General features: G+C 34.0%; 4 protein-coding genes and 2 pseudogenes across 4 annotated transcripts; 3 read left to right on the top strand and 3 right to left on the bottom strand.

Annotated features, from left to right (window-relative positions):
* Positions 1–94: 94 nt before the first annotated feature.
* On the bottom strand, positions 95–2,992 carry LOC125579785 (annotated as a pseudogene).
* LOC125580681 lies at positions 2,215–15,890 on the bottom strand (annotated as a pseudogene).
* Positions 13,442–15,139, top strand: LOC111202202 (B3 domain-containing protein At4g34400). Its single transcript, XM_022694665.2, has 5 exons — positions 13,442–13,940; positions 14,143–14,239; positions 14,332–14,397; positions 14,494–14,585; positions 14,676–15,139. Exons 1-5 carry the CDS (start codon positions 13,812–13,814, stop codon positions 14,922–14,924), a joined length of 633 nt encoding a protein of 210 aa, XP_022550386.1. The 5' UTR covers positions 13,442–13,811; the 3' UTR covers positions 14,925–15,139.
* On the bottom strand, positions 15,019–16,134 carry BNAC01G13610D (uncharacterized protein At4g22160). The gene is made up of 2 exons (XM_013878561.3): positions 15,590–16,134; positions 15,019–15,295 (listed from the first exon to the last, which is right to left on the bottom strand). The coding sequence occupies exons 1-2, from the start codon at positions 16,000–16,002 to the stop codon at positions 15,229–15,231; spliced, it is 480 nt and encodes a 159-aa protein (XP_013734015.1). The 5' UTR covers positions 16,003–16,134; the 3' UTR covers positions 15,019–15,228.
* A 512-nt stretch (positions 16,135–16,646) lies between these two features.
* Positions 16,647–18,132, top strand: LOC106437643 (plant UBX domain-containing protein 3). Its single transcript, XM_013878565.3, has 4 exons — positions 16,647–16,903; positions 17,052–17,337; positions 17,438–17,533; positions 17,615–18,132. Exons 1-4 carry the CDS (start codon positions 16,755–16,757, stop codon positions 17,990–17,992), a joined length of 909 nt encoding a protein of 302 aa, XP_013734019.2. The 5' UTR covers positions 16,647–16,754; the 3' UTR covers positions 17,993–18,132.
* A 2,426-nt stretch (positions 18,133–20,558) lies between these two features.
* On the top strand, positions 20,559–23,143 carry LOC106437645 (chromatin remodeling protein EBS). The gene is made up of 5 exons (XM_013878567.3): positions 20,559–20,857; positions 21,537–21,879; positions 21,972–22,040; positions 22,165–22,303; positions 22,790–23,143. The coding sequence occupies exons 1-5, from the start codon at positions 20,761–20,763 to the stop codon at positions 22,814–22,816; spliced, it is 675 nt and encodes a 224-aa protein (XP_013734021.2). The 5' UTR covers positions 20,559–20,760; the 3' UTR covers positions 22,817–23,143.
* Positions 23,144–23,156: the final 13 nt, after the last annotated feature.

The following is a 23,156-nucleotide window of genomic DNA, read 5'->3' as shown; positions in this document are numbered from 1 at the left end:
TTGTAAAATTTAAATTTAATAATTCAACTTCTAAAGAAAAATTAAGAACCTCAAAGGTTCTCCCATTGGACCATGAGAAATTTAATTACACTAACAAAGGTTCTAAACTTCTCAAATCACAAAATTAACTATTAAATTATTTATTAGAACTCGTAAGGGGCTCTAACCATTGGAGTTGCTCTGAAAGATTTGTTGTGGAGTCTCTCCAGATAAATCAAAGATTAAGAAACAACCAGACAAGCTTAAGAAGTAAAGCTTGGATTCCTTGTAAACCACGTCAACACAGCCTGCGGTTTTGGGAAGTTGAGTCCAGGAGGTGTCTCTCTTCTTTGAATAAACAACACACAAGTCTCGAAGTCCCCATATAACAACATAATCGTTGGTTCTCTCATCAATCCAAAACACAGGGGTTCGTATACTAATACCTTTGTACACCTTTTCGTTGGGACTTGTAGTACGTAACTCATAACCATCTAGGGTTCGCTCGACCTTTACCATTCCAAGCTGTGACTCCACGGAAGGTAGATTGATTCTCTCGTTGGTAAAGAGATTCACAACGTAGAGACTACGTAGAGGGTGTCGCATCAAGAGCCAGCTTCCATAGGTCGATATACAAAAACTATTTGCAAACTCCAAACCAAGATCTTGTGTCTTGTAACGTTTGTCTCTTTCCTCTGGATTGAACAACGTGCATGGATAATTGTTGTTGTTGTTTTCGTCGTCTTCAGGGAAGAGAATCAACCAATGGATCTGACTTTTTGGGGGTGTGGACGCATTGTCTCGAAGAGGCGTGCCAAGACGAACATACGGCTTTAGCTCGTTGGAAATTTGGAACTTTTATCCGAGATCCGGATTCGATGCGTGATCCGATCCGGATCCGATCCGGATCCGATCCGAAAATCCGGATATCGGAGAGGCCGAATCCGGATCCGGATAGTAAAATGTTGGATCCGTCAAAGCCGAATCTGGATCCAGATATCTTGATTTTTTAGTCCGGATATCCGGATCCGTAAATTTTATTAATAACTATTTCAAAAATAGTAATATCTCTATATAAAAACTAATTTTATTTAATATATTTTTATTTTTATAATAGTATATATAAATTTTATGTAAATTTTGTAATATTATACATAGAAATAATTAAAAACATTATATATATTTTTATTTTTAAATTATTGTTAATATTTTATATATACTAATATTATTTTTTATTTATTTTAAGGATCCAAATCCGAATCCGGGTATCCGCTGGGTATTATAATTTTTAGAAAGATATCCGACATCCGGATATCCGCGAACCCAGAATCCGAATAAGGATAATAAAATTATGGATCCGCCGGATAAGGATCCGGATCCGGATATCTTAAAATTATCCGGATACCCGATCCGTCCCAGGGCTACATGACAGAACTGAAATTGGATACAGATTAAATGTTGTTTTGCCTTTAGACTCCGGAAGTTTCCGTCTTTCTCTACCTAGACTAGGAATACATTGATTTTCTAAAATTTATTATCTTACACAAATTAGCGGTGAAAATTATTAATGAAAAATTTACTAAAATAGTCTTTTTTTTAGTTTATTTTCACAAAAATAGCTATCAAGTAAGAAAAAAACCAAAATAAATTTTATTAAAGAATAAAAATAGAGAAATATCCTAGTATATCACTAAAAAAGTTTTTGTCACAAATATAAACTCTAAAAATCAAAATGACCAAAATATTTCATTAAAGAGGTAAATATACATTTATACCCTAAGGTTAACTAATCCAAACCTTAGGGTTTAGAGTTAAGGGGTGGGGATTTGGGATTGAGATTTAAAATTTTAAAAAATAAAAAGTAAATTTTAAAAATAGTTTCAAATAGTATTTTCGAATTACAAAAAGAAAATTAAAAAAAAATAAAAAAAAAATTGGAAAAAAATATTTCAAAAAAAAAGTTCGAATTTGAAAACATATAATCTAAAACTATAAAAAATTATTTTTTATTTTATTTTATTTTTATTATTTTTTAGTTTTTTTATATATCTAGGGTATTAGTGTTATTTTACCTATTAAATGAAACATTTTGGTCATTTTCCTCTTTGTGGTCTATTTTTCTGACCAAAACTTGAAAATTGTCTATTTAGGAGAATTTCTCATAAAAATACATTTATACCCTAGGATTAACTAATATAGATTTATGATTTAGAGTTAAGAATGAAGTTTTGAGAATATAATTTTAAAATTTTAAAATTTTTAAAATAAATATTAAAAAATTTAAAATAAAAAGTGAATATTTTGGTCATTTTTCTCTTTGAATGTTATTTTTGTGACAAATAACTTTCAGATAGAATTGCCGATTATTAATTTATCAAATTTATTAATTTAGTGAATTTCTAGAATTTCTACGGTAAACAATCTAACAAGAAAAGCTAGCATGTAACCGTATCAATATCGTTAATAAGAGTAAGAGATCAAGAGGAAGATCCGACCATGGTTTGGTTGTATCTCCCTGTGGGCTGTGAGATGATCATAAGAGTTAGGGTTATGCTTTTCCTCAGTGGGTAACGTGGAAGAAACGGGGGAGATCGATGTTATAAAATAGAGTTTTCTCTGTTCAGTGAAAATTGGGCTTTTCGGTCCAGTCTTTATAGGCCACTGTTTTTTTTTGTAGTAAGGGTTTTGGAGGATTTTTGGAGGGCACCGCTGATCATAAGGAGAAACATATCTGCCACTATCGTGGAATAAGCAGATCTAAAAACTGTCTCATCAATTCATCAACACTCATGTAATTAATGATGGTTCTCTGATTATCAGTTCGGAATATGCCAATGCTCAGAAGCAAAATGTTTGCGAACTAGCTAGTAAACTAGTTGTCGAATTAAAGGCTTTTAAGTTTTATGGTAACTGCTCTTAGCTACTCTTTATAGGAGGACTATACAAGTGCTTTTCCTTGTTATTAATCGTTGTTAGGCATATGTGAGTTACTAGTTATAATATCCCTTGTCATTCCATCTATGTTTTGACCCAACTTTTATGTAATCTGTTCTTCTACTTTCTCAAACTTTTGCATCAAACAATCATATATGATGGACAAAGGACAGGGCCGGCCCCGAGATTTCGGAGACCTTAGGCGATATTCGTAAAGATTTCATTGAAACAAAAATATAAGAAAATTTGGGGGCTTTTTTAAAAAATTTGGAGGCTTATGTTTATGTAGTTTTTTTCAAAAAATTTGGGGGTCCTAGGCGAATGTTTCATCCGGCTTTGCCCAGGACCTGCCCTGACAAATGATAACTTATTAGGTGAAATATTAAATTTAAATTAGTGGAAGACTTATATAAGTAAAACCTTTTATTCAAAATAAGGACCATTAATATAGTTAAAAAACATTGCATTGACATCATAATATCATGCATGTGTAAAACTTGGTAAGAACCATTGAGCTCTAGAGAACCAAAATTTAGAACAATCAAATTTGTGCAGCAGCTCCGTTTTGTGTGTCTGAAGATGGAAAAAAAAGAGATCATTTCTGTCTTTTTATCATCACAGACGCTGAAATAGATGGAATTTGCAATGAATCCATAAGTCTCAATGGCGAGCACAGTGATGCCTTGATCAAAAAGCATCGACTCATTGCCCAAAGAATTAACCAGTTGGTGTTCCCTCAGGTTCTCTGAAGAATAAACCTTGATAACCAGGAATGACCATGTCATAGGTATAGATCTCCATATTTTCTGAACCATGAGGACGTTTCCTGTTACTGTCTGCAACAATGCGCAACCGACTACTTATTTGACGACTATGGACGCTTTCCACTTTCAGTTCTCGTTGGAAGGTTTGCTGTGGAGTCTCTCCATAAAAATCAAAGATACTGAAATAACCGCAGCAAGTTAAGTAAAGCTTGTGATCCTTGTAAACCATGTCAAGACAGCTAGAAGTATCAGGGATTTGCTTCCAAGAGTTATTTACTTTAAGTTAACTACGCTGCATACAACAACATAGTCTTTGGTTTTCTCGTCAATCCAAAACAGAGAGGATAGTTTCCTATTCTTTGGTTTGGTTCGCTTCTCCTTTGTCACCCCAAGCTGTGACTCCAGAGAAGGTAGAATTATTCTCTCGTTGGTAAAGAGATTCACAATGTGGAGATTATAACAAAGATCATGCATCAAGAGCCAACTTCCATAGGTTGCTTCACAAACACTCTTTGAAAAATCCAAACCAGTGTCTTGTGTTTTGTAAAGTCTTTCTTTTTCCTCGGGATTGAACAACTTGCAGTAACTGTTGTTTTGCTCTTCGCGGAAGAGAATCAGCCAAGGGGTGTGATTCTTTTTGGGTACTGATTGTCTCGAAGAAGAGAGCCAAGACGAACACACGGATTTAGCTCGTTGGAAATCAACAAAGCCAAGCCGCTTGAACACCATATTCAAGAGATCAAGAGGAAGCTCCGACCATGAGTTGAGACACTCGTGAGAATTAGGGTTTCGCTTCTTATTATCCTCCATGGCAAATATTGAGAGCCGCAAGAGAGGGAGTCTCTGAAAGAGTATTTAAATCCAAACGATTGAAAGAATCTTGTATTTTAAATAGGTGATTATTATCACACAAGTAATAAAAGGGCAATATACTGATGGGAGAGGACGTCCACGTAGGACAATAAAATCTACCAATCAGAAGATCTTTTTTGACACGTCATCTCGGCTGTGGGTTGTTGGGCTTCGATTTTTTTTTAAAAAAGACATAATGTTAATGTTGTTGACCCAGTAAGCCCATCTCCGTTGTTTGGCTTCTTCTTCACGCCGTTCGCGATCTGAGAGGCGAGAGATTCGACGTTTCCCTTTCTCTTTTCTCAGACCCCATTTTGCTAGATCTAATCGTGAGACCCTTTGCTTTTCCTCTCTTTGTTTCCGTTTCACGATCTAATCCACGATCAATCAATATGTTCCCCACATCCTTTCTCCATTTAATCTGATTTATGGATTCTCTCATCCTTTCGCGTTATGATTTCATTTATAAAACTTTTACTCCGAGTTTTATTTCGATCAAACTTGGATATCGCGATGAGTTCGAACAGAAAATTCACGTTGTACGGTGATCCGAATTCGAAGAAACAAAGAGGCGTTGGGGCTGACTCCTTTCCCGGAACGAACAAGTCCATCGGAAAACACGGTGGCTCTTCCAGCCTCTCGATCGGCGATCCCCATTCGAAGAAATCCAAAGGCGATGCGTCTGTCTCCTCTCCCGGTCTGAACAAACCCATCGGCACGACGGGTGACTCTCCCGGCGTCCCCACCGGCGTATCTAACTCGAAGAAACCTAATGGTAAGTGAACCCGTGTCTTTCGTTATCTTATTATAAAATCTGAGGCTTTGTGTTTTCTCAGACAATGAGTACGATCATATTTATTCTGCAGGTCCGATAGTTGAAAGGGCGAAGACAGGTGTATCCTCCGGCGTTAAGGGCAAAGCCCCTGTCTCCTCTGACGTCAGGGGTAAAGCTATTGTCTCTGCCAACGTTGTGGAAGTGATGTTCTTCAAAGATGTGAAATTCGGTCCTCATGAAAGCGAGGTGAGGTTTCGGTTGATCCACTTTTGGGAAGCTCGAAATGTTCTGACGAAGATTCTTCTCGGTCTCGAGATGATTCTCATCGACGAAGAGGTATAAACCGAGTTATTTTTTATGTTATAAGTTAACAAATTGTTTAAACTACATGCTAATGTATCATTTTAGATACAAACTTATCTGTCTATTCCTACTTGATATTTTTTAGAATCTAATATATATTGATGCACTTATTTTAGAATTGAATGTTCGTGCTTGATAGTTTAACCACATAAGCTAATTCTTTTTACTGTCTCGCTTTTTGTAATCATTTGCTCTACGTTTTAAGATCAATATTTATATCAACAGGATCGTTTTTGAACTTATTGATTTCATATCGACTGTTGAGTATCTTTAATATCTTTGTTCATCTTTCCAAAGATTTCATGTCTAGCTTTTCTAATATAACTCTTTAATGTTGTTAACAGGGAACTGTTATCCAGGGCTTCATCCCATCTGCAAGGATGGAAACTTATTTGCCACACATGAAAGCGGGTGGCATTTACAGACTCAACAATTTTTTTCGGTTCTAAAAATAAGACTCTGTACCGAGTAGCTGAGCCAAGTGTCATTATCACCTTCTCATCGACATCTGCCCTCTCTGTTCTGGAGAACAGTCCGGTTTGTTTCCCTGATGACCGTTTCCGGTTCCATGGATATGAAGAATTCGATGCTGCCTGTGACTTGAAAGGAGATCTCTATGGTAAGTTCTCACCATCATTCCACCCCATCACCATTTGTATACGATGATGTTTAGTTTAGTTTTGGGTTTGTTCATTCTTATATATATAGGTTTCATTGCTGCGAATATAGTATATAAAGTATTGACTTTGAATGGTGTCTTTTGTAGACTATGTTGGCCACATCAAACTTGTGAATGGGCAGGTTGTCAATGACAGTCTCGTGCTAGATGAAGCCGAGATAGCTTCAACCCGCCGTGTTTTGCTTCAGGTTCAAACACATGAGTAAGCTAATACATATCTTCTTCCATTTTCATATATTGTTTCTCTTACCACGCGTGGTTTGGATGTTGTAGTGGCCCCGTTATGAAGCTATACCTATGGGACAAAGCTGCTTTGGACTTAAGTGAAAAATTTAAAGCATCTGGAAGAACTGCAAAAGTTATTTTAGTCACCACGCTAAACCCGAAACGTTTTGGAGGTTTGTATATCAACTTTTTTTTATTGTTTAAGAAGATACATAGGATGGTTAATGATTCTCATCTGGTTAGTTTAGCTTTGAGGAATAGAACTGCAATTGATTGGATTTGTAATTTAACAGCTTTGAGCATTTGTAAAGTCTGTGAAGAATTAGGTGTTGAGTAACTCGATAGGTTCTGGGTATCATAAATTATAGATGTGTGTAGTCTCTTCATCTCATTTTATAAAGATTTTTGATCTGTATTACATCATTGGAACTGGTATACGTGCCCTATTTCTATCTTCCATGACTCCATCATGGGTATTTATGGACAGTGATGTCCAAGCAACCCGAGATTATCTCACTTGGTAAGCATATTGTATTTACATATCCTTCATTGTTTTCCATTATAGTACTTGTGCTTTGACATTGTTTTCAGGTTGGTCTCAAACTCAGATGTCGCCAACAGAGTTGATGCAGACGTTGTCACTAAGACTGAGACAGTGACCATAGGCGAACTCTTTTCCTATATGAAGCAAGCAGCTGCCAAGGTAGTTTATTACCAATGGATAACACATTAATTATGATAGTCTTTGTTTCTCATTTAATTTTTAAACATTTTTGCAGATTGCTTAGTTGCTGATGTTGTGCACGGTTCAGGCTGGTACTACATAGGCTGCGGTGTGTGCCACACTAAGGCAACCAAAGAGCCTACCACCCTTATGTGTAAGAAGTGTGGGAAAAGCGATATTGTCGGTGTTGCACAGTAAGTGAACCAAATTTGCCTATACTCATCCTTTCAAAGTATTCATTATTAATCTGCTCATGACACAGGTTTCTAGCCAAGATCTCTGTGTACGATAAGAGTGACCAGGCATTTTTTTTTTCTCCTTGGTGATGCTGGTCATGAGTTGACTGGAAGGAAAGCCTCTGAATTGGTTGAGAGCTATTTCGAGGTAATTACAGACCTGTCTGTCTTTGTTATTTGAAACTGTATTCTTACAAGATAGTTAGAAATGTGTAGTGACAACTGTTTAAATTTATGTTAGGCCAATGAGAGTGTAGGAGATGATCACATAGTTCCAGTGCCTCAAGCTCTGTCTGATACCATAGGACAAACTTGCAAGTTCATTGTGAAGGTATCAAATCACAATTTGACTGGCAAGACACAATCTTTGACTGTGACAAAGGTGCTCCCTTCAGAAGCTCCAGAACTTGAAGGCGAGTTGGAGGAAGATGTGATTGTCCCAGCCGCCCAGAAAACTTTGGATGATGGAGGTGCTGAGGATGATCCTTCCATGGACTCTAATGGTGAGAAGGTGAAAAGAGCTGCTGAAAATGATGAAGCAGAGGATCCTAAACGAGCCAAATGTGGTTAGGATGTTTTAAGTGATGGTACTTATGGTTACTAGACGTTTATGCTTTTTTTCTTTTCAATTTCAAACTTCATCTTTGCAACAATTGAATGTCTTTCTTAAAAACTCTTTTGGTTAAACTTATGTTATTGCCTTCTTTTTAAGTGTGATTTTGCTCCATATATTTGTTGCGATACTCATCTTACAAAGCATAAAATGTTTGATATATACTATAGCTGAACATGCACGAAAGTCCTACAAAGGGCTAATACCATATCAACAAGAGAATGAACTGAAGCTCATGATCATATTTTTGAATTTTCATTTCTTGCTCATCAAAATCTGTTCCGTAGATTTTAAATTGAGAAGTCTTTCACAGGCTGTTCTGTGGTTCACAGCAATGCAAAAGGTTCAATGTTCCTCTATTAATGTTTTCGTATGTTTATAAGACATTCTTATAAACAAACACGTAATGTAAATAATATAATAGGAATACATTTTTCTCAGCATCTTTCTACTCCTATCAATTAAAAGTTATTATAAATGTAAACATCCAATCATAACATATTTATGCTAAACAGAAAATTATTATATTCTCACAATATTCCAATCCTAAACACAATATATTTAAACCCATCTCAGATTTATATTAAAAAATGATAAATGATATGGTAAGCATTTCCTAGAAAATTTTAAGTAACTATAATAAACACAGTTAAATTCTATTCAATGTATATTATATGTACCAGGTAATATATATTAAATTAGTAAATCTATTACAAAAATAAAAATTAAAACATTATTTCTATACGTTATAACCAAATATAGGTTTTACTGTATTAAACTACGGTAAATCTACATAAAATTGAGATTACTACCAAATCCCAAGTATATAACTATATAAATATATATAATTATAAAATATATATAAAAACATATATCGTTCGAACTTTATACGCATTAACTACAATAATATCATTTTCCAAGTTTATATCATTGTTTTCTTATTTATAAAACAGATTATAGAAATGAGTTGGGCCATTATCAAATTGAAACAAGCTAATAAACACTCATCAAAGACACAACTCATTTCGGGCCAGGCCCAATTTATCAAAAGTTGTAACATATTTTATAGTATCGAAAGATATGTGGTATAACATAGGAAATAACAAATTATCTTATAAATTTATAGGAATAAACAAAGCGAATAATAAATCAATATTTAGTTAAAACTGCTTAAAATTAAAAAAAAAATAGATTCAAGTTCAAAGAAGATTATTTATATAGTAATAAGATAAAAACTAAAATCTAGATATACATACCGCGCATTGAATCTTTTGCCAAAACAATATAACAACTTTAAATCCAATAACATCAACCATAACCACCCTTCTAAAAAGGAAATGTTGTGTAGATATATTCTTTTTAAATTCTATCGTGGTACTTGTCACGATAATTATGTCATATATATGCTTTTAAAATAGAATAACTTCTGTCTTCTATAAGACTTATGTTCAAACAATTAAATAGTGATAACAACAATTTCATTAACTCAGAACAATAAAACCAAACGTGTAACTTACAACACAACTGTTACGGAAAACTCATAGACATTCAACTTACCTCAGCTCTAGCACCATATAAGCATCAACAATCCCCTGTACACATAGAGATCTTAATTTAGTTTATCATCATGAACCATCAACCACATATTTCCTATTCCTTTTCCTCGGATACAGAGCTTGCAACCACAGATCCTGAAAGAAAGCTTGCCAAGACAAATTCATTGGAAATGGGGATGTAAACTCACTGAGGTGCAACCACATATATCATCACCTATGCATTGTGGAGTGGATTCACCATAACCTAAGTTGTCCCACATTGTCCCACATGCCGTGATACACATATCTAAGTTGGAGATTCTCTCCTTGACTTAATCCATATTTTGTTATCATAACTACAATTTCTGTTTCTTACTACCATTGAAACCAGACCTATCATCACCAATACATTTTAGTCTGGATCAAGATCATCTTAACCAGCCCAATTTGCATATCAACACTTACATAGCATAAAAGTAACCCACTATCTCATCTTATGGGGTTATCGACTTTTCATATTATATTATAAACAATTTGTAACTGTTTTCCTTATCAAAACATCGTTTCAATAATAATAAATTTTACTCATTATAGATATGCTTATAGTAGTTTTTTTTTGGCAAATGTTGGAACAAAGTATGGACATATTTTGAACCAAATACGATATATTAGCCAAAAGAAACATAATCTAATATAACACCAACTATAGTGGATATAAGCAAAAAAAAAAAAAATACAATCTAATAACCAATATGTACTAAGTTCCAAGACTAAATTTATATTAATATTTTATGCTAAATAATCATTTGAATTTACCATAGTAAACAAAACGCATAAAAATAAAAATGGAATAACACCTTCAACACAATTTATTGGAAATATACATACATATAATATAAGAGATAAATAAGACTATATAGAGAAAAATGAAATTATACACATGAACTAAAGTATAATAATACGTAATATTCTAAGATTGACAGCAATAATAACAAAAATATTCGGGATCTCCCAATTAAGGCAATTTGCTCCAATAAATTTCACCATGGGGGTTTAGACATAATCCGCGAAGCGCGGACAAAGCATCTAGTTAGTATAATAAAACCTAAGTGAATAATAGTAGATTTTCTTTTTCTGCTAGTATTATAATAGAGTCACTAGGATAAGACCTGCGCCTTGCGCAAGGTGAGTTTATTTATATATATTATCGATAGTTTCTTTTATATATTTGATCATTTTATTTATATATATAAAATATTTTTTGTTGTTATTATATAATTTCTTTTCGATGGATCAGATCAATTTTTATTAAAAATAATGCAACAGAACTATAATTAATACATCATGGGTTGATCGGATTGGACATTAAGCAAATTATGACATAAAAACCTTATTTTTTCCAGCGAACACATTCTTGAAAAAAGTGAACAGTATTGTTTTCACAGTTGAATTATTTTGACTTTTATCTTCCATATGGTTTTGAAAGCTTTCAAATCAACCATCGAATTGATACATGTCATTTTAATGTTTTTAGTTGTATACTTAAGGAAAACTAACATTTTTGTAATTTAAAGTTGTTTTAAAAAATTCAAAATATAACATATAAGAAAAAATCTAACATATAAGAAAAATATAAAATATAAGATGTCCTCATTTTTGTATTTTAAAGTCATTTAAAAAAAGATATAACATATAGGGTTTCCTCATTTTTGTAATTTAAAGTCATTTTAAAAAATTAAAAAATATAACATATAAGAAAAAATCTAATTTTTTATTATATGGTTAATGTGATTGTTTCTTTTTTTAATAATATAAAATTAAACAAAATGAAGAAGGATGCAAAAATTGTCAAATCTTTATTATTCATAATCATTAATTGCCATATATATGTAAATAATATTAGGTAATTTCGTAGCTTTTATTTAGGGAAAGAATACACACTTCTTATATTTTAGGTTAATATAATGTTCTCTAGTGGACATTAAACAAATTATGACATAAAAACCTTATTTTTCCCCTCGAACACATTCTTGAAAAAGTGAACAGTATTGATTTCACAGTTGAATTATTTTGACTTTTATCTTCAATATAGTTTTGAAAACTTTCAAATCAACCACCGAACTGATACATGCCATTTAAATGTTTTTAGTCGTATACTTAAGGAAAACTTACATTTTTGTAATTTAAAGTCGTTTTAAAAAATTCAAAATATAACATATAAGAAAAAATCTAACATATAAGAAATATAACATATACGGTGTCCTCATTTTTGTTTTTTAAAGTCTTTTAAAAATATATATATAACATATAGGGTTTCCTCTTTTTTGTAATTTAAAGTCATTTTAAAAAATTCAAAATATAACATATAAGAAAACATCTAATTTTTTTATTATATGGTTAATGTGATTGTTTATTTAAAAAAAATATATAAAATTAAACAAAAATGAAGAAGAATGCAAAAATTGTTATCAAATCTTTATTATTCATAATCATTAATTTTCATATATATGTAAATCATATTAGGTAATTCTGTAACTTTTATTTAAGGAAAGAATACACACTTCTTATATTTTAGGTTAATATAATGTTCTATAGTGAACATTAAACAAATTATTACATAAAAACCTTATTTTTTCCATCGAACACATTCTTGAAAAAAGTGAACAGTATTGTTTCCACAGTTAAATTATTTTGACTTTTATCTTCCATATGGTTTTGAAAGCTTTCAAATCAACCATCGAATTGATACATGTCATTTTAATGTTTTTAGTCGTTTACTTAAGGAAAACTTACATTTTTGTAATTTAAAGTCGTTTAAAAAAAATTCAAAATATAACATATAAGAAAATTCTAACACATAAAAAAAATATAACATATAAGGTATCCTCATTTTTGTATTTTAAAGTCGTTTAAAAAAAATATAACATATAAGGTTTCCTCATTTTGTAATTTAAAGTCATTTTAAAAAATTCAAAATATAACATATAAGAAAAAAATCTATTTTTTTATTATATGGTTAATGTGATTGTTTAATTTTTTTAATAATATAAATTTAAACGAAAATGAAGAAGGATGCAAAAATTGTTATCAAATCTTTATTATTCATAATCATTGATTGTCATATATATGTAAATCATATTAGGTAATTCCGTAGCTTTTATTTAAGAAAAGAATACACACTTCCTATATTTTAGGTTAATATAATGTTCTCTAGTGTTATATAATTATGAAATAATGTGACACCATTAGATTAAACTATACTTTATATTAGATGCTCTAGAATTCTTTGAAATGAAATTTAGAAGGCATTTAGAGTGCCACCTAGGATTTGAGGTTTTTTCTAATTAATACAAAATTAAGGTTTTAATTTTTCAAATGCTTCTCAATTAATATATAGGGGATATATTCATCCGAATTTATAACACAAATCATACTCATGAAAGCGTGTTGTGAAAAAAAAAAAAAAATCATATTGAAAGCGTGAAAAGGAAAGAAAACCCTTAAAATCTATAAATCTCACCTTCCTATGATTCTTTTACCATCTTTTCTTTCTCTCAAAAGTTAAAACCTATGGATCCATCTCTTTACGTTTCCAGCATTGATCATCATCATCATCCACAATTTGATGGGAAGGTTCCCCCGAATCCATATATACAACAACCATGTCTTCCAAGCGCCTCCACATACTTCCTTCAACCATCCTCCTTACTTCCAAGTAAAAACTCTCATCTTAAGCTACTTAACTTAGAAAAAGATCATGTATTCCCTATCTAAATATATGTATGGATGGGTAGATGATAAGCATGGCGATTGCTGCGTCAAACGAACGGGACAGTTTAAGCAAAGAGGCAATTTCGACGTATATTGAGAAAAACTACACCGGGTTGCCTCCTGATCATGATGCTTTGCTGACACGCCATCTCAAGACCTTGAAGAACAGTCGTATTGTTGATGTGAAGAAAACCTACAAGTTCGCTGCTTCTCCTGATGCATGTCTGGAAGTTCCTAGGTCTAGGATTCTTGCCACCACCAACGACCAACATACTCCAGATGACCAGATCTAGCAGGTGTTTCAGCTTCTCAGCCTCAAAAGCATGCAGGCCGCCGTGGTGGAGCTAGTAACCTGGATAATATGCGACCCCTCGGTCGTCCCACAAAGAACAGAGCTGCCATAATGGTTCCGGCTTTGGTACTGGCCGGCTCTAGCAGCACCGTTTGCCAACAACGAGTAGAACCATCTAAGATCGCTGGACTAAGAAAGGTATATATGTTTATTAAGATTTCACTCTCTTTATTTACAGTTAGTTGAAGTGTGAACTATGATCTCAATTCTGAGTTTGTCTTTGGTAAGAGATAACTAAAGTCGCAGTCGAAGATTAACATTGTGCATATCTATGTTCACTCAATTTTCAGATTTTTTTTAATTATATTGGTGTCACACTTTTGGCATATCCTTCTTTTAGGTGAAAGAGGACACTGTTATTTCTTTGAGCAGCGATTCTTCTGCATCTGATGATGACGAAAGTGACGTTTCTTTCACTTTGAATCATAAGAAGAAAGGTAAAACATATAAAGTTTTCATCACAGGTGCATCATTTAGCACCACGCTTACAATATTATATATAAAACTAATTTGTCTGGAGATTTTTCAGGAAGCCTAGTAGAAGATGAGGAGGCAATGGTCACTAACACCAGTTGTTCTGTGAAAAGAAGGAAATGTAAACACATTTTTGCTTAATTTTCATTACTTATTATTAATTTGTTTGTGAGTTGCTTATATTAACATGTTTTTCTGTTTCTTGAGAATTTTACAGTAGTTCCCAAGATAAAAAATCCAGAGAAATACCTGGAAAATCCAGAGAATATATATTTTGAGAGTGAACTAAAGAATAGACCATATGAGCTGGTAAGGAAAAACATTGTTGATCTTACATATATGTACAACTACTTCAATTGTCTAATTTTTTTGTGTTTCCTCTGTGTATTTCCACTACAGTTGATTGATGCAAAAGTGGTGAAAACCCATTGCTTAAAGTTTAAGGAATGCATTCACTACATTGACAGTGTTGGAAAAGTACAATCAGAGACGATGAAAACAAAAGATCGTGTTTGTATCCGATATTGGAACCGCATATGCGACAGGAACAAGCTGAAGAAAGATGACCGTGTTTTATGTGAACTCTTGCGTGAGGGCAATACGGTTTATGCAATCAACGTCCATGTAGTCCGTGCTAAAGATTTGTAGATGACATTATTCATGCTAATGGATATATTACAGGAGAACTTTTGAGTGTTTATTGGAAAATTCACTAAAACTATTTATTGGAAACTGAAGAAAGGACCAAACGACACATCTCATATTTGTTTCTGATTAAAATCATAGCGCCTGTAGATTGTAAAATCTTATTCATTAGAGACGTAGGAAGAAAAGGGTAAACATCTAACTACTAGTATAGTAAACACACACATAATATATAAGAATAATAAGACAGTTTCTGAGCGTGTCATCATCATCCAGTTGATATTTGACTTTGACACTTAATATTTTCTCAGGTCAATGAGTTCGAGAAGATTAGGTTAAGTTGGAGTAAGCGCAATAAAGCTAAACTCTTTTCCCTACATCCATCACAGAACCTTCTGTTATTTAGAGCACCATTAACAGGATTCTTAGGACGGAGCTCTTAGCGAAATATAAAAATCCGACTCTTAATTTTTAACTGAAAATGCTAAGAATCGGCGAGATTTAAGAACCGACTCTTAACTTTTTCAGTTAAAAATTAAGAATCGGATTCTTATATTCTTCTAAGAACCATATACTAAGAACCATGCGTTAATGATGGTCTTAGATTCTTAATGTTTCTCTAATTAATGCGACTTTAATGGTAAGAATAATGAAAAAGGGTATCTGACCTTGTGGTGGATGACTCGTCTTCTATAACTTCTGATCTCTTCCTTTTCCTTTGTGACGTACAAATCTCCTGTTCTTCGACAAGTAACGACGTTGTCACCTGCAAATGAGTCTGAAGCACCATTCGAGTCAACTCAACTTCCATTTCCATCCTTCTCTTCTCAGCTTCCCACCTCGCTGCCTCGCGAGCCTTCATCATCTCCATCTCCGCCAGTTCCGTTCTCAGTAGAGAATCAGATAAGACCTTTATGATCGTTGACAGTCCCGTTGAGGCTGTTAAGTCAGAGCTTCGGTTAGACTCGGTCCCGGAGTCGGAGCTTAGAGGGCCATCATCGGAACCATCTTTGGTCATGTTATACTCTGACGATGATTCGACCGAGCTTAGTCTCCGGCGGAGGCTCACCGACTCATCCATGAAGTGTGGTGAGTGATCGTTTTGTAAAGTGGGGAGAGAGACAGTGGAACATGGGTCTTGTTGTTTGGTTTGATTCTTTCGACTTTTAAAAGTGATTTAGACTAAAGTAGTCCCACTTCCGATTCAAAGTTAACTTTTTTCGCTTTAGCTCACTTTGAACTTCAGTAACAGCATCTTAGACCATCTCGACCATCTCAGGTTGAGAAATAGAGTAATTCTATAATATAGTTAGATATTGTTCCAATAATATTCTATTTTAACATGAAAAATAGAATGATGTACAAAAAATAAAAAATAAAAAATAAAAAATAGGTTAACAATATTATAAAGTATAAAATAAAATATCATTGAAATATTTTTACTCTAAACTCTATTTTAGAATAGAAAATAGAAACTGGCCTTGGAGATGCTCTTTGATCGAAAATAATAGAAACAATTTATCATAAGCGAAATACAAATAATTGATCCCATGATTATATCTCACACGATAATAACATCATAACCATACAATTAGTAGGTGAACTCATTGTTAATCAATCTTTTTTATTTCTCTGTCTTTCCACTAAAGACACGCGCACAAACGAACACGCGTCACCACTTAACAAGTCTCAAGCCAGCAAGTATATTACACTCGCTCTATTTTCGCGTAGTTAACTTTTAGCGTGTCAACCGGTTAATCTCTCTTCCTCTCCACTTCGTGTTTTTTCTTCTTCTAATTTTCTCGATCAAGCCGGAGAAAAAGCATAAGAGAGATGTCTTCAAAGGACAAGAAACCGTCGAAGCCGTCTGGTGGTCGGACCAGTGGTATCCGTACACTTTCCGATCTGAACCGAAGATCAGGACCGGACTCCGACAGTGACTCCGATGGACCTCAAGAGTACTACACCGGCGGAGAGAAAAGGTTAATTTTTCCAATTTTTTTTTTTTTCTGAAATTTCAGTTTCTTTGTATCTAAACTCATCATCTCAGTTTTATGATTGGTAAATCTGAAAGGTTGAAACTTGATTGGATCTTTGTTCTGTTTTTATGTTTTTTTTTTCTTTTTGCAGTGGTATGCTAGTTCAGGATCCTTCGAAAGAACCGAAACACGATGATGTTGATGAGATATTCAACCAAGCAAGGCAACTAGGAGCGGTGGAAGGACCTCTTGAGCGTCCTTCAAGTTCCAGAAGCTTTACTGGAACCGGGAGGTTGCTTTCAGGAGAAAGTGTGCCGACAGCTCTTCAACAGCCCGAGCCTGTGATTCACAATATCGTTTTCTGGTCTAACGGATTCACTGTTGATGATGGACCTTTGAGGAAGTTGGATGATCCAGAGAACGCCTCTTTTCTCGACGTAAAATGAAAAACTTAACTCATTTGGTTAAAATATGGTTTCAGTGTTTGGTTAATAATGATCTTCCCATGTTGAAACCGTTGTTTGTTTATTATTGCAGAGCATACGAAAGTCTGAGTGTCCGAAAGAGCTTGAGCCTGCTGATAAAAGAGCTCCCGTACATGTTAATCTTATGAGAAGAGACGAGAAATGCCCCGTGAGTCTTCTCTCTTCTCTCCATTTATGAAATGATAGTAAAACCTAATCTAACATGTTATACATTCTTCTATTTTTGTAGGAACGTGAGAAACCTAAGGTTGCATTTCAAGGAGTGGGAAGGACTCTAGGCGGTGCTAGCTCATCAACCCCTCCAATCCTAAGCAATCCAACCGATGTAGCAGCGGTTCCATCGCCGTCACAGAGTCTTGTAGTAGATGAAACTCTTCCATCCACATCAATCCAGCTTAGACTCGCTGACGGGACACGCATGGTGGCTAAGTTCAACAACCATCACACTGTCAATGACATTCGGGCTTTCATTGACTTTTCTAGACCTAGGAATCCAATCAACTACAGCCTTCAGGTCATGGGGTTCCCACCTAAGCCACTTACTGATCCTTTTCAGACCATTGATCAAGCTGGTCTCGCAAACTCTGTAGTCATTCAGAAATTCTAGAAACTTTTTTGTTTCTTTTGTTCTTAAAGAGAGTATTATACACTCCAAGATTTCCAAAAGAATGTTGTGATTTGTAAGAAAAAGTGCATAATCGGCTTATTATGGCAAGAAGGGGAAAAATCATATATGGTTCGTATGTTCTTTGTTTGAGTATGTGTGTTTTAGGGGTTCTTACATGTTACAAAAGTGGAAAGTTTGGTTACTAAGTGATTTTTAATTATGTTTTAAGTGTTTCAAGTTTTCACCTAAAAATGATCTGATTTTATGGAAGTCATTCTTATTACAATGATTTGATTTGTGATTTTAGCATGGTGCAAATAATATGTAGTAAAAGTAAAACCTTAGTTTATGAATTTGTACACAAAAAAATTATTATTTTCATATTCTAGTATATTATTTTATTAGTTAAAATATGGTTATGTGTATTGGTAATTATGGTTTTATTAAGTAAATATACAAAATTAACTAACTGTTTTCTTAATTTGTCTGTCCAAGTCTAAAATGATAATTAAAATGAAATGGATAGAGTAAAATTTATCGATTGCATAGCCACCTTATAATATTTTTCACAATCTGTAATAGCATAAATCTTCGTTAAAAAAAGATTTAGTTTTATTTTATTTTATTAACTCATAAACTAATTTTATTAACCAATTCGTTCTCCATGCAACATTTAATCATATTCAACTTGAAATTTCAACCACTTTGGCACTACAAAATATAACTTAGGAACATTAAACAAAAATGATAGTATCCTTTGCTATTTTGTCAGCTGTCTAATTTCTTTCTCTTAGATAATACTTCTCCTTGTAGTCCTGAATATGTGAAAAAGACCGGCGAATGACCTCTATTACTGGATATAGCATTGGCCAAACCTCTTCTGTTTCATTTATCATCCTGAGTAGGGTCATGGAATCAGGTTCAAACATGATTTTGTTGTAGCTGAACATTGCAATTGCTTCCACAGCCTATTTTAGCGCCTCTGCCTCTGTTCTAATACTGGATTCCAGTCCTGTCACAGCACATAACACATGACCTTTCTCATCTCTGCAGATCCACCTCACGCCACTGTTGATTCTATTTTTGTGCCAACCTCCATCAGTATTGCATTTCAACCAATTAAGGGGAGGAGGTCTCCATAAACATTCCTGGTTTGTGTTGATGGGATCATCTACCTTCTTTCTTTCCGCTCACTAAAGTTATCCTGATTTTGTGTTTATTAGAAGTTCAAAATCTAAACAATTATGACATGGCTACAAAAAGATGTTTGTATCTAATCAATTATCAATAATCGTTCTTTTTTCAAAATTTTCTTTTTTACTAATGATCGTTAAAAAATGTTTTCTTCTAAATAAATTATTCATTCTGCTGGTATCCCAACTGGCTGATTTTGGACATGCTAGATGCACTGATTAATTTGTAGTTTTGTTTCACCTAAAACAATTTTTAGGTTTCATCACATACCAAAACTGATGATTATTGGATAGTTATATTGTTATTGGATAGTTATATTGAACAATTAGTAATTTTATTTGCCGAAAGATGATCACGCGTGGTACCATTCTTGATTTAAATACTAACATTGATCCTGTCGCTGACGGTATGATAACATAAAAAACAAGAACGACCATGCAAACGAAAAATAAATTCATTTATCTAGTTCTACCTTTTTCTTGCAATAATATTTTCCATCAAAATCTCAGACGGGAGTAAACAATTTTAAAATCGAGCCTTTTCCCATTTCCGGCAAATGTCTCTTGCAGGAAAAAGTAAACATAATTCCAAAATTTGTTAAAAGATAAAAAAAAAAAAGAGGAAGTAAAAACCGAAAGAAAAGGGCAAAATGTCTGAAATTTATTTTGGAAAGCCATGTTTAAACCAGTTTATCAATAAGTTTTTTTCGGAATGTGTAAATTGGCTCAAGCTCCTTGTGGTTCTGTCCCCTTCAAGTGGTGGTAATATATTATTCTACGATATCCTTTTGATATTGTGGTAAGGTGTCTGTCTTCCATCATTTTGTTCCTGAGTTATATTTCTTTTCTTTTGCTCTCTAGTAGGTTGAGTGATCTCATTCTTGTATTAGTTGTGTAACATTTGTGATTTGGTTTATGGTGCTTAGGAGTTTCAAATAAACCTAAATCTTCAGATGGCTTATTTCAACTTGGTAATTTCATGAGTATAAACAAATGAGTTTAATGATAGAGATTATTAACTTATGAATTATATAAACCAGCTAACTTATTTAACGCGTGATTAAGATGATTTAAATTTAAGTTTATATATCAAACTTTGAATAATAAATAAATTGAATTATGAAAAAAAATTAAATTTACGAGTTAATTCATTTAACAAAATCTCTGTTATTTTGGATTTTATATGGGTTTTGGACACTGGGATTGTATTTGATTGTCGGTTATATTCCATCATTGTATTTCACCTCCAGATCTCATTTTTAAGAAAAACCATAAAAGGGCAATATTTCTATTTTGTTTGGTCAAAAACAATAAAAGGGCAATATAGTAAATTGACTACACATATGTGAACAGTAAAACTCATTAAAATCACAAATGACTCATCTTCTCCACCAAGAGAGAATCTAGGGTTCCAGATTTACTCTTCCTCTTCCTCTCCTATCCTTCTCCCCCTCCTTCGATCTACACACATCCTCCTTATCTTCCTAAACCCCCAAATCTCTGTTACATTTCAAAGGTACAGAGACCGAACACAAACCTTAGCTTCATCCCCCCCGCTTTACCTGTCTACCTTCCATGGCGAAAACTCGACCTGGCGTCCCCTCCAAAATCAAAACCGGAAGGAAGGAGCTTGACTCTTATACCATCAAAGGCACCAACAAAGTCGTGAGAGGTAAGTCTCATATCATCTTATATCGTTACTCGTAGAATTATACATTCTTCTGCATGTTTTTTTTGAGCGTTTGAGAGTATGTTTACAAAGGAAGAGATTGCTAGTTAGCTTAGATGTGGAGTCTGTATCGTTCCAATGTCTGCTTTGGTCTGTATCGCTCCAATGTCTGTTTTTTTTGTAAGATTCACCATTGTTTCTTAGTCTAATTCGTTCCACTGCTTCGTAGCTACACTTTAGAAGGTGTTTTTGGTTTATGTAATGACGCAAAGTGTGATCTTTTGTTTCATTATGTCAATTGGTCTGCTTTTATGTAAATTTTCTTACCTTTTCGGTCTGTTCGGAAGAAGCTTTCTTTCAGTGGCAGTGGCTTAACTGTGAAATATAAACCATTTTCTTTTGTTTCATTTGTTACATTATATCGTTTTATTGCATCTGCATTGTAGCTCGTTAAGTCTGTTGATGAAAAAATGTTTGCTTTTACATGTGAAAGATCTTGCATTTACTTACTTAGGTGAACAAGAGTAATGTTATACTTAAATTTGCAACCCATACTCTGACGTTTTTGTTCATTTGAAGCTTCTTATGGTGTTTGTTGTACTATAGAATGTCAGTTAGATATGTCACGAGATCCCTATGATGAGCTGTGAAGTAATCTTTTGATGTTTGTTTTTTTCTGCAGCTGGAGAGTGTGTGTTGATGCGCCCATCTGATGCTGGCAAGCCACCATACGTGGCACGTGTTGAGAAGATCGAAGCTGATGCTAGGAACAACGTGAAGGTGCACTGTCGGTGGTATTACCGCCCCGAGGAGTCCCTTGGTGGTAGGAGGCAGTTCCATGGAGCTAAAGAGCTTTTCTTGTCCGACCATTTCGACGTTCAGAGCGGACACACCATCGAGGGGAAATGCATTGTTCACACCTTCAAGAACTACACTAGGCTTGAAAACGTTGGAGCGGAGGATTATTATTGTAGGTTCGAGTACAAGGCTGCTACTGGCGCCTTCACCCCTGACCGAGTTGCTGTGTAAGTAGTAGATAAGTTGCAATCAGTTCTTAAATTCCCTGCAGTTTCAGTTGTTTTTATATTAATGCTGTGGATTGTGTTTGGTTCTGAAGGTACTGCAAGTGTGAAATGCCTTATAATCCAGACGATCTCATGGTGCAGTGTGAAGGCTGCAAAGACTGGTAAATGTTAATGTTTTTTTCTTTTTATAAACTTCCTTACTTGTGTTTTCAATACATAAGAAACTTAATGTCGCCCTTTTTCCCATGATTTATTGATGGTAGGAGTTGCAATTTGATGTTGTAGGTACCATCCTGGGTGTGTTGGCATGACCATTGAAGAAGCAAAGAAGCTTGATCACTTTGTGTGTGCTGAATGCAGTTCTGATGACGATGTCAAGAAGTCGCAGAACGGGTTTACTGCGTCTCCAGCTGATGATGTCAAGGTCCGTTTGTCTCTTTAGTCATCTCCTGTGTAGATTTTTTTATTACTTAGATAACATTAGCCTCTACCGCTCTGTATGGTGCTCCTATGTCATGTCATTGACTCAATTTGAGATCTGAAAAAAGTTTCAAATCCAAAAATATGCATTTGGCTTGATGGTGCTTTGCTAAATTGGGAATGGTCAGAGAGATACAATCTGTGGTTCTTGGTATTGTCTGGATCTAATCTATGCTTAACGTTTCTGCAAAACAATCTGTTTGTTAAGGTTATCAAAGATCAATTATGTATTTGCTTCTACGTCCACCAACTTGAGCATACTATTAGATATTGGAGTTACCAGGGAGAATATGATTTCATAAAGCTTTTTTCCCCAATTGTTAGCTTCTGAAATGTTTGGCATTTATAGGAAACGGCTCATCTTTTTTTTCTTTTTGTTTTGTGTACGAAAGCTTGTGGCTGATATTAACAATGTCATTGTTGTCTTCAGGTGGAAACAAAGCGCAGAAAAAGATAATTCGCCAGGTTCTCATGAGTAAAAGCCGCGCAGGGGTTGTCAAGTTATATAACTTGTAAGCTCTTTGATGCATATTTAAGTAAGTTAGGATTTTCTTTGCCTGTGTCAGTCTTTGTTGTGATGATGCCTGTATGTTGCGTTCCAAAACTCAAGAGAAAATGTGAAAAAAAAAGGAGAGAGATGATGAAGACAAGTTATGGTGGCAGAGTCTGTTGTATAGACTTTCTCCGTGGGGTCTTTAAGTTAACTTTTAGGTCTACTGTTTATTGTGGGTAAATGTTGTTTTTGTGTCTGATGAGAACATGAAGAGAGCGCTTTCACTTCTTATCTGCCTTCTGTC

The sequence above is a fragment of the Brassica napus genome, chromosome C1, assembly GCF_020379485.1.
Source record: "Brassica napus cultivar Da-Ae chromosome C1, Da-Ae, whole genome shotgun sequence".
NCBI lineage: Eukaryota > Viridiplantae > Streptophyta > Magnoliopsida > Brassicales > Brassicaceae > Brassica > Brassica napus.
This window is presented reverse-complemented; position numbering and strand designations above follow the sequence as displayed.